The 12,324-nt window shown below is 36.4% G+C and overlaps 1 protein-coding gene across 2 annotated transcripts; it reads right to left on the reverse strand.

The window, feature by feature from the left end:
• Positions 1–1,758: 1,758 nt before the first annotated feature.
• LOC135117843 (uncharacterized) lies at positions 1,759–11,991 on the reverse strand. Of its 2 annotated transcripts, XM_064038168.1 has the most exons (5): positions 11,543–11,991; positions 3,891–6,153; positions 3,321–3,463; positions 2,823–3,215; positions 1,759–2,437 (listed from the first exon to the last, which is right to left on the reverse strand). In XM_064038168.1, the coding sequence occupies exons 1-2, from the start codon at positions 11,560–11,562 to the stop codon at positions 4,596–4,598; spliced, it is 1,578 nt and encodes a 525-aa protein (XP_063894238.1). In that variant the 5' UTR covers positions 11,563–11,991; the 3' UTR covers positions 1,759–2,437; positions 2,823–3,215; positions 3,321–3,463; positions 3,891–4,595. The 2 variants fall into 2 exon arrangements, with proteins under 2 accessions (XP_063894238.1, XP_063894235.1); XM_064038165.1 differs by lacking the exon at positions 3,321–3,463.
• Between the last annotated feature and the right edge of the window lie 333 nt (positions 11,992–12,324).

The raw sequence follows: 12,324 nt of genomic DNA on the forward strand, positions 1-12,324 counted from the left end.
CTCAGAAAGGGACCTTAAACTCGTAATTACTGCTAAGTCTCATTGCCTAGACATTTAAACTAGTTTATTTTCCAAGAAAATCTGAGGTTCTATTTATTGCCACGTCAAAACTTTGTTATTCCCTTCACTTGGAAAAATGATTGATGAAGAGCGCTTCTTACAATAATGACACATTTTAAGAAAAGTTTCCACCTCAAAAACATTGGTTTTAAGTTCTAAGGTATTAGACGTAATTTTACACTAATTTGCATTAACTGACTACAGTCACTCTGAATTCCACATTATAAAGTTTTCCAACTATGGGAATAATGTAGTCTCATTATGTTTTTACTAAGTACAAAAATAAATATGCGTCATACTTAACATATCGGTAAGCTAAAGCTGTTTTGCACTAGCTTCGTGACAAATGTAAAGCAAACATTTTCAGTACATTAGTACTATTTGTGTAATAGCTTAGAAGGTTTTCAAGAACACCTGTATAATGTACTCGTAGGTATATTGATTTTTCCCTCGTGGCGAAGTAATGGCGTGCGGTGCCGTTGAACAACCATGCTACTACATAATGTAATAACCACTTTAGCTAAGTTTGGGTGTAATAAAAGAAAATCCCCTTTTCTACGAATTGGTGGGAAGTTATTTAAGTTCTGAGTCAGCAAATTGCTTCTACAGCCCTTTGAACCTGCGTCAACAGTCGTATCGTTCATTGACTTCGTAAATGTAGAGATAAAGCCACTTCTAAAGGAGTTTCATTGCAATGATGTATTTTAATTCCAATTTAGGTACACACTATATTGTTAAATATACGATCATTCTTCACTTCGTCATGGCGCATTCACCATGACCGTAACTTATGTACCTACACGCAGAGAAATATCTGGCTATCTATACGAGAAAAAATGCTACTGTAACTAGAACTTCTGTTAACAACCGTGACAGCAAGACTCGTTGTTGACTTTACAAAAACCGTTTTGTTATTATTTTTACCTATCGTTTTATTAAGGACAACTAGACGTTAAGTTTAACTGACCAACCAACATAGTACTCAATACAGTGCAAATAACGCGCCTGTTACAATACCAATGTAATTAGAACCATACGTCACTAATTTACATTACTAAATCGATCGTAAGGACTACTATGCGATCTTGTATACATAAACACTTTTTTTTTTGGGTTTACTAAATATTTTGCTGTATCTACTAATCAATTTATGTAACATAACGACCTGAACTGTAATGATAACTATTCGTATTGCAATGCTAGCTTTATGTTTATTGTAACAAGTACAATACATATTGTAATGCTAGCATCCTAGGTATTGTTATAGCTATTATCTCGTATGTAGTACCTACTGGTTTAGATGAAACCTGCAATCTAGTGCACTTATAGTACCTACTAACGGGTCCTCACAGGCTTTTAGTAGACGAAAATCCAATTTTATTTGTCTATAAGTAAATAAAACTGTATTTTCTCCACTGAAAGCCTAAAAGGGATCCGTTGTTGGTGCTGTCAGTCCACTGGATTGCAGGCGCTCCATCAAAACGCAGTTCATATATAGAGCCAGCAGTATGTGTGACGTAGTAAAACAATGCCTTTTTCAATACATTATCTAAAGACTCCGACTATCTTGTATCATAAGTGTCATCAAGTGTTAGATTAGAATCATAGAATTTGAGATTATCGGCATTTTTTACGACGTCCCACGCGCTACGGCTCTATATGTTTAGGATCCCTGGAATCAAAAATAAAAATATTACGTACAGAGAAAAATGACATTTATTTTAATATAATCATCACAATCATTGGTCCGTAGAAATTACACTTACACATTACGGCCCCTCACATCTGCATTGGTAGCATGATCGCGCGATAAAACATCCGTCCCTATCGCACTTACTAATAGTGCGATAGGGAGATGTTTTATCACTTTTCGCGCGATCATGCTACCCGTTCAGGCGTCTTTTCAGCGTCGACGTCCCTTATACTTATCATTTCTACATTCAACTTGTAAAGTATGGGGCCCTATTAGAGCCTGTTCACACTAGCGATTCTTTTCGGCGATGCGAGATCGCGGCGTGCACGCAACGAGCTCGCCGCGGGTCGTCGCGGTATCGCGGCGATTATTTTATCGCAATAATATCGCCGCGAGCAACTTTATATGTGTGTGATATCGCAGCTTGCTCGCCGCGTGCTCGCGGCGATATTAATGCTAGTGTGAACAGGCTCTAATAGGGCCCTTCTTAAATCTTCAATAAGAAGCTCATGCCCGCGTGGCGTTTTAACACTGGATATTTATTAATGTATGCTCCGATGGTCATTTCTGAAGTCTCTATTTCCTTCAATCTATTTTTGGAAGTTTTTTGCCACTTCTCTATCACTAAATGCCAGGGTTCTGTACAGTTTTGGAGCCACTGGATATCTTCATCTGCACCACCATCTGGAAAGATACATGGACTCATAAAAAAATCATGAAATAAAGACTTCAAAATAATTTAATTTAGTAAAATAAGTTGCAAGTTATTAATGTAATTAACTAGTGTCATGCCAAATCATGGGATTAGGTTGTCAAGCGGACCCCAGGTTCAATTGAACCGTGTCAGAAAGGTGGGCCAAACGTTAGGAGGATGATGAAAATGCAAGTTATTAAAGTTGCTAGAAAGAGGCCAAGGAAAGGCAGTCAGACAAACAACACAGTTGTCCTTTTTTCCTTTTGAGGTTTGAATACAATTAATAACCTATTTGGGAGATGCTCTAATCCAACAGTGGGATCACATTTGGCTATTAAAAAAAATAAAAACCCAGGTAGATAACTTAAAACTTGCCTTCTTCGACGACTTCTGGCTCGTTGCTGTTATTGTTGATGTTGCTGCCATTTTTCTTTTAATAACCTTAGCCTCCCTTAATTCGCGGCGCCTGTTTTGTAGACAGTCATATAATTTGCCTTTTGCACATCTTTTTATTTTAAGTTTAGTATCATTAATGTATGGAATAAAGTAAGTACTTATATTTTCCTTTTTGAATACTTCAGTTATTTCTTGTGCTTTTGTAAGAAGTAGAGAACTGTCTATTCTTTTATTTGGGTCTGATTGCATTAGGTCTTTTATTATTATATTGCAAACTTTTCTTCGCCCATTATTTGATAATTTGCCTTGTTCTGAATATAAATTTAGCAGGCCTTGTCCTTCATTCGATTTTAAGAGTAGATTTTTCAACGGCTGAAATACAAAAATAAAATTAATTATTAAAATAATTGAGTAGGTTATTATGATATAATATTGTCTTCGGTTAGCGCGATAGTTAAACATAATTGTATAACTTACACAAGAAAGTCCCAACGCCTAAGGCATAATTTTCTGGTCTAGGGGAATCGAATACTTGGCTTGGGAACCTAAATTGTATAAAACAAGCCTATTGACTAGTTATCCTTTTCGCATGTTTTGAAGCTGAGCTGACTCTGGGTGTCCTGTGTGCCAAACCCATTAAGTTTAAGATGAGATGACTGTGTATCAACTAATTTTATCGCGTAAGTATATAATGAAATTCCATGAATAACTTTAAGACTTTTTGTTGTAAACTTATAAAGTCATTATATAGTTACACCACTTACTTGTTTAAATTGAATAATAGCTTATATAGAATATACTTGTATAAATTGAATATGAATACTACAACAATAAGAAGACCTACATCAGCCATTATGCGAATACAAGAACGCCAACACTCTTACTGCGTGGCCAAAAACAGCCGGAACAACAATCGATCAAATCGCTTATTTAAATAAAATAGAATACTTTAATGCGAACCAAGCGAACCATGGTAAATGTACAGTTGTTACAATAAAATTCATAGAACACATGGCATCCTGATACTAAGACAATGGTACAACTTACCTTGAAAAGTATGAATATATTGGGGTAAACCCCACTGCTTTAATAACTGAGGGACGTCTTGGTCAATGTCATCATCCATCTCGTCACTGGTTTTGTAATAATAACCCAAAAAGGCGAAAAACACTTCAAATTCAATCTGCAATACTGCGCTCGCTCGCTGGTCAAAAACACAATGGCCGCCAAGCCGGACGCCGGCTCGGGTGCGGGTGGCGGTGGCGGGGCGGGATGCGAGCGCGCGAGTTTGTTTACAAAAACACAGTTTTCGATAAACAGTACAAGATACTTTGCTATGAATACCGACTCTTGTTTCCGGAGCGGGGAAACTATTGAAATTACTAAGTATTACTACTAAGGAATTTCGGGAGACAAATTAAAAGCGTGTTACCGATTCTGAGGTACTTTTAATTGTAAAAAAACTAATCTACTGTCTGACCCATCTCGGCGCGACATCTCCGGTGGGGCGACTTATCTACCTAAGTTCTTAAAATTATAGTCAGCACATTATACATGTGTGCGTACAGACTTAATCTAGGGCCGAAGGCTGGGTGGTCACCATAGCTCCTCCGACCTTAAGAGGAAAATTATCGGGAGAATCGATTTTAGATTGGTTCCGATAATTTTTCTTGAAACACGTGTATTTCAGCAATTTGAGCCGAACAACATAAACGGAAAATACAAAAATACTTAAAATAACTAAACCTAAGGTCACGTACACCAAGGACGCACTGAAGCTACTGTCCCTTTTATCAAAACACTTTCGATCACTTCACTATGTTTTAACGAATACGCCATATATTTCACTTCGTCTAGATTTATGCCCTTCATATCAAGTGCACGTGTACTGGATAGCTGTGCGTTAGTGCGTAACTGAGGTAAGGCGATGATTGGTACTCTTTTCACCACATCGGACTCTATGAAGATACGATGATTAATGTGTATGCCATGAATCTCCACCTCACAGGGTTCTTCGATGGTCATCAGGTAAGTACCAAATACCAATTGTCTACTGGTCTCATCCTTGCATCGTTCTGTTAGTGTGGTCTTCTCTTCACTATACAGGATCCAGTTGTTGTTAGCGACTTGTTGGACTCTGACCTGTTCGATTTCTATTGGATGTTGTTTGCAAAGGGTAAGGTCGTTTTCGAAATTCATAAGCTGTTCGACACAGGTAAGTTCATAGAAGGGGATCCTGTTGTCTGCAGTGCAGAGGAAGCGAGCACCGGCAGAGAATGGTCTACACGGTATTGCGATTGGTGAGTATCTATTTTCTTTCGCCAATAGGTAAGGGTATTTGGGGAAAATAGCTAGGGTCTTATTTTCGGTGTCATGGAAAATTGGTAGGGAGTAAATCTTATAATAGTTATAAGTAACATTATCGGTAAGTGGTATCTCCATTATAAACGTTATTTGATTACTTTTAATAAATGATTTAACACATATAATCTCTTCTATTTTTAACAAGTTCGCTTCGGCGGGAGGATATATTAAGCTTTCATATTCGGATATTAATTTAAGATGATATAAAAGTTCTGAAGAATTAACAATTGATTGATGTAAAATAGAGACTCTGCTTAATGCAAGTGCAGTTTCGATTTCACTTAATCTAATAAATATGGTACGAAAGTTACTCATGAAAACATTGAACAACCCAGTTAAGTACGTCAGAAAAATCCAACTATTTTGCTGAGCAGTTAAATCTTTAATTAATGTTTCAATTTTAGTTAACCTGTTATGGAAGTTAATTGTATTCTGTTCAATAGTTTCAGTGGCATTAATAAAACTGTCAAACATTTTAGAGACCAATGTTAACCTTTTAGATATAGTGATTTGACCTTGATTCAATTTAGAAATGAGATTATCATACTTCAACGCATCATCATGATCCAAATTACCGGTAACAATTTTTATAATAGAGCCCAGTGGATTAATGAGTCCTCGTTTAGATCGTTTGGATGGTATAAGCTGTTGGTATTTTTCTACAGTTAAATCACGTATGGAATCTGTATGCATTTTAATAGTCATAATTTCTTGTGAGTATGATGCATTCCAATCAATTAAATTACAAAGCGCTTGATAGTTGGTAGAGATGTAGTTAAGGTCAGTATAAATTTGATCTAGGCTGATGATCTTTACAATAGTCCACTGATCAGTTTGGAAATATGCATGACCTTGTTTCACCGGTAAAACTCCTGGATTACCTTCAAGATTTTGCAGATGAAGGGCCAGCGACAGCATCGTGACTGTCATCAATAATATGCCGCACCTGTGGAGGACGTTTTATATTTTTAATAGGAATTTTGGTATCCCTTTCTCCTATTTTTATAGGTAAAATATTTTTATCTGCTTTGCCTGTTACTACAGCTTTTATATATCGGGGCTTATCCTTACTTTTACGCTTATTTATGTCTTTACCGAAAACAATTTCTCCTTTTTTAAACTTTATTTCACCTTCACCACCCTTACTCTCTCTATTCTTTTCTTTAATATTAACCATTTTGTCTGCTAAGTGTTCGTATAATGTTTTTATTCTTTTGCATGATCTTTTACTAATTTTTGGAAATAACGTTTTTCTAATTCTATGCTAAACGGACTGCTTGAGTCGGTATGTCCGAAGACAACTTCAAATGGTGCAAGTTCAGTGACTGAGTGAATAGTGTGATTGTATGCCAGAACAGAATAAGTCATAACCGAAGCCGCATCAGTACATTGTTTTCGTATTTGGCCAGTCTGTAAATTTCTATTATAGTGGAGTGGAACCTCTCAATAAGACCCATTGAATTGGGGTTATTAGGGTTCCAATGTGGAAATCAATTTTATGTAAATTCAAAATTCCTTAATTAGTTCATTATTAAATTCGGTTCCGGGGTCTGAGCTTATTCTTCTGGGTGTACCGTAATACGAAAAATATTTCATCAGTGCTCTAGTTACTTCGGGAGTTGATTTTCCCTGAGTTTCGATTGCCTGACCTAATTTGCTAAATGCGTCAATTATAGTTAAATAAGTTTTACCTTCTATACTAAAAAGATCTATAAATAGCTCTTGAAAAGGCGCGTCTTGGGTTTGTGTTAGTTGTAATATAGGTTTGATGGGTTTCCTATCATATTTCATTCTACGGCACCCATCGCAACTGTTTATGACGGCTGTTACAGTTTCCTGCATTCTATTCCAATAATAATTTCTACGGAGCCTAACTAGCGTTTCTTTTATGCCTCTATGACAGGTCTTTCCTTCATGGTGTTTAAGTATAAGTGCCTTTTGCTCTCCTTCATCTTCTACAAAATAACTCTTTCTGTACATTCAAATAGGTTAATAGTTCCCTTTCTGAATAGTTCAATTATTATATTGCTAAATAGTTTCCGATGTTCATTCTCCTCAAAATAAATGAAATATTTTAATTTTGGCTGTATGTATTCCTTTAAAAAGTCCTTTACTAATTGCGGATTATCTTTTGGCAGGAAAACTTCTAATATCTTTTGTTTGTCACGTGACAGGTTCTTAACATGCATTTGATTTTTAAACCATGAAAATATTAAGATTTGATTCGGCTTGGTGTCGATCGCCTCATGTAAAATAGGTATACCGGTTGATTCTAATTCTACAGCGGAATGAACGGTTTCGTTCGACTTACTGGACACTGATCGTATTGGATACTCATTTGTATCGTAGTGAACTTCTCTAATATTGTCGGAAAAATCTATAGGACTACAGGTCATAGTTCGACTAGAATCAGATATCGTTACTGTTGATGAACCTTTACTATCTGCACATTCATTTAGATTTTTATCTTCCTTCTCATCAATATTAACTGCTAGAGACTGATTTTCGTCGTCTGTGAGTAAGGCATTGATTTTTATTCTGGACAGAGCGTCTGCATTTGTATTTTGTTTGCCGTTTTGTGAATTAAATCAAAGTCGTAATCTTGCAAACGTAACCGCCAACGTGTGAGTTTGCTACTAGGGTCTTTAAGAGATTGGAGCCAAGTTAAGGGACGGTGGTCAGTATATATATAGAATTTTCTACCGTACAGATAGGGCCTAAAATGCTTTACTGCCCACACTATAGCGAGCAGTTCACGTTCGATGGTACTATAACGTGATTCTGTATCACTGAGGGTACGACTAGCATACGCAATGGGCTTGTCACTGCCAATCTGTCCTTGTGACAGCACAGCGCCTAGAGCGACATTGGATGCGTCGGTCGTCAGTATAAATGTTTTGTCATAGTCAGGGTATTGTAACAGTGGGGCATGTGTCAGGAGTTCCTTGCATTTGTTAAATGCGTCTATGTATTTCTGGTCAATAACAATTTTGTTGCGCTTTTTTAAGCAGGCTGTCAATGGTTGAGTAATTTTTGCAAAATCTTTTATAAAACGTCTGTAGTAACCTACAAGTCCAAGAAAGCTCTTAATCTCTGTCGTTGTCTTTGGTAACGGGTAATTCAATACAGCGTTTATTTTGTCGTCATTAGGCTTTAGCCCGTCTTTAGTTATAGTGTGTCCAAGGTAGAGCACTTCTTTGCGTAAAATTCAGATTTGTCTAATTGAATTTTCATGTTAGTTGTTCTAAGTCGGTCAAATACAATTCTTAATTTATTTATCATTTCGTCAAGGCTATTTCCGTAAATTATTATGTCATCCAAGTATACCATGCAGTGGAGTCCTTGCAGACCACGCAAAATATTATCCATGGTCCGTTGGAAGGTAGCAGGAGCGGTTTTAAGTCCAAACGGCATTCTGAGAAACTCAAAATGGCCATTTTGCGTCGAAAAAGCTGTCTTCTGTCTATCCTTCTCTTCTACTTCTATTTGGTGGTATCCGCTTGCTAGATCCAATGTGGTGAAGTACACACTCTTTCCTAGTTTGTCGAAAAGGTCATTAATATTAGGTAGGGGGTATTTGTCGTCTATGGTTATGTCATTCAGTCGTCTGTAGTCTATTACCATCCTGTATTTAATTTCACCAGACGCATCCTTCTTTTTAGGGACAAGGTGAACTGGAGCACTCCAAGGGAATGAGATTCTTGTATAACATTTTCATGAAGTAATTTTTCTACCTGATTATTTATTTCGTTTTGGATGAAAGGTGCCTGTCTATAGGGTTTAATGTATATAGGATCTTCATTTTGGTACGTATGTGATGTTTAACCTGATTAGTAAACGTAAGGGGGATTTGGTCACAGTAGAATATGTCCTTATATTCCCTACAAAGTGCATAAATTTTCTCACGTTCTTCGCCATTGGTATGATCGAGTCTTAATTTATCTAAATTTTCTTCAAGTAATTTGTCAATTTCTAGAGGAGTATTGGTCGTAGTAAAATTAATGTTGTATTCTGTATTTTCATATGGCGTTACTGTGAAAGGTTGGCAAATAGTCAGTTGTTTTGGGCAATCTGAAGTGTTTTGAATTACTGTAAATGCGTATCCACTATCACAGTTTACTAAAGCACTAGGCATTCGTAGTCCATTTCGAAATTCTTGGTAGTCAAGAATAGCGTCACCTGAATATTGATCTACTGGCAATTTAAATCGTTGTTCTGAACGTGGCTGTACAGTAATTTTATAATTTAAATTATTATTGATTATTGGAATACAAGTGGAATTCGTTTTAAGATTCGTTCTTTTAGATCAATAATTGCACCTAATTGCTGTAAAAGGTCGTTACCTATAAGCCCGTCATACCGTGGATCTACTTCGTATACATAGAACTTATGCCAATCGTCACTAACAAAGGTAGGTAGAAGAGGAATTTCTATTACTTCATTATGTCTACTAGTAGCATGAGTACTAACCACCTGAAAATTTTCATTACGTATATAGTCGTAAAAATACTCATATGCTTTTGTAGGACCAATGAACGATCTCATACTACCAGTATCTATCATCATTTTGCGTCTATCTCTTCTACATAAATATACGGTAGCTCTAAATTAGAGTCAAAATTTAATTCTAAGATTTCTTGTCCGTCGAGGCACTCTCCTGAAAATCCAGTGCCTGAATTTCATTTTCTGATTGTAATTCATAGTCAACATGAGTCTCGTCATGATAATTAATTTCATTTGAGTCACCATAATAGTCATCGTCATAGTTAGAGTAATAGTTATTGTAATAAGGCTCATAGTCGTCAGCAGACAATTCATTTAAATTGAAACCTTGTGGTACATTCGATTTAGGTTGGGCTGTTCGCATAGACACATCAGTAGTTTGCGTTTGAGGTTTTAGTATTTGTGGGGTATTAGAATTATTGGGGGATTTGTAACCAAACTGCTGAGGTTGCAACGGTTTATAGCCAAACTGTGGCGGTGGCCTGTATCCTAATTGTTGGGGTGGCCTGTACCCAAATGGTTGAGGTGGCCTATACCCGAATTGTTGAGGTGGCCTGTACCCGAATTGTTGGGGTGGCCTGTACCCAAATTGTTGAGATTGGGGTAAGTACCCAGGCTTGGGGCGTGATGTTAATGCATTTGGTAATTGACCTTGGGGCTGATTGAATTTATTCTGTGGAATACCGAAATTAAATTTAGGTGTGGTAATATTATTTGGCAATAAAGGTTTGTATCCGCTGGCGTCATTACCAATTTTGATCCGAAACTGCTAGATTGACCGTAAATGCGATTCCTAGTATTATACTGCTCTAAGAAATTAACTTCCTCAAGTACTATACTCAAGGCCGCTTCTAAACTAGAGGGTGCCTTAAGCCTTACAATACGAACCATATTCTCTGGGAGATTGTATAAGAACACATTCAAGGCCGTATTGTTATAAATAATTGTCTTTGCACTCTTCAAATCAGTATCCTCAATCATGTTGACCTTGGACATCAATAATGATCGAACACTTTGGATTCTATTACAAAATTCTAAATAACTTTCACCGGATTTAATTTTTAAGGATTCTAATTCGATATTAATGCACGCTTCGCTACGCGGGTCTCCAAAATGTTGAATAAGTAGATCTTTAAAAGCAGACCATGTCACAATATCTTCACGTTCTGATAAGAGCGCTGCGGCGTCATCTCTCAATCGACTAGTTAAAACATTATAAACGTAAAGATTTTGTTCGTGGCTACCCTTATATCGGTCAAGGACATACTGACACTTTCGCAAATAAAGATTTAACTGTCTTTTATCACCATTATACAAAGGTATTAATTGAATAATTTCTTTGGGTATTTGTTCAATAGTCACTGAAGTCATCATGTTCACAGAGTAGAGAACGGAACAGATAAAACAATTCGTGAGAGTACAATTGACTATGCTATGAAACACACAAGATAACACAATTCAAACATAACACACGTAAATCAGAAAATAATTAGACGCAAAATGTATGTAATAGTTTAGGTAATAAAATTAAAAATATTAATGTATAAAATATATATTTTTTTTATATTAGGTGTAGAATTACATACACTTTACTTATTACTTTTAATAAAACACATTTATAAAAATATCAATGCAAAGAATACACTTGAGATAACAATTAATTGGCGTCTCTGAAAGTTTAACTACTCTATGTCGGTTCTATTTATAGAACACAATGAGATAAGCCAATAATCTAAATGAACACGTTATAATGAGAGAGGTTTAATCTCAAAATAATGTAGGTATTAAGTATTGGGGGATAGAGGAACATGGATTGGCGAAAAATCACTCACCAGCCAGCTGCTACTCTCATCCTTGGTATTCCTTTGTTTGCCCACACGCACCAAGAGTAATTTATTTGGTTCGTCGGATTTCACTCGTCCTTAAATTCCCACAGCTATCGTGCAGCTCGTCCTCGAGACACGCGACGAATTTAAAACCGCGAAGAATTTAGGAATATAACAGCGAAATCCTACCGGCTGCGCCACTCTTGTTTCCGGAGCGGGGAAACTATTGAAATTACTAAGTATTACTACTAAGGAATTTCGGGAGACAAATTAAAAGCGTGTTACCGATTCTGAGGTACTTTTAATTGTAAAAAAACTAATCTACTGTCTGACCCATCTCGGCGCGACATCTCCGGTGGGGCGACTTATCTACCTAAGTTCTTAAAATTATAGTCAGCACATTATACATGTGTGCGTACAGACTTAATCTAGGGCCGAAGGCTGGGTGGTCACCATAGCTACCGCCTCGATTGTTATTGTAACATTATTATTTTATAATATTTTAAAACACACTAACAAATAGCACGGAGTAATACATGCATTGTACCGTTTACTGTTTCCGGTGCGGTTTTTACTATAATAGTCTTGTTAAGGCCTAACACTACATAAAGGGTAAACCAAACTAAACGATTTTTAAGTGACGCTACGAACGATATGTACTGCAAACAATAATGTAGTTGTAATAAAAATATTATTGTTTTGATTACAAACACACTCGTAGTCTACCAGTAACATTGTAAATCATTAACCGTAATTGGATCATTTAGTAATTGCGAATCTCTGTTTCT

Source organism: Helicoverpa armigera, chromosome 2, assembly GCF_030705265.1.
Source record: "Helicoverpa armigera isolate CAAS_96S chromosome 2, ASM3070526v1, whole genome shotgun sequence".
Lineage (NCBI taxonomy): Eukaryota > Metazoa > Arthropoda > Insecta > Lepidoptera > Noctuidae > Helicoverpa > Helicoverpa armigera.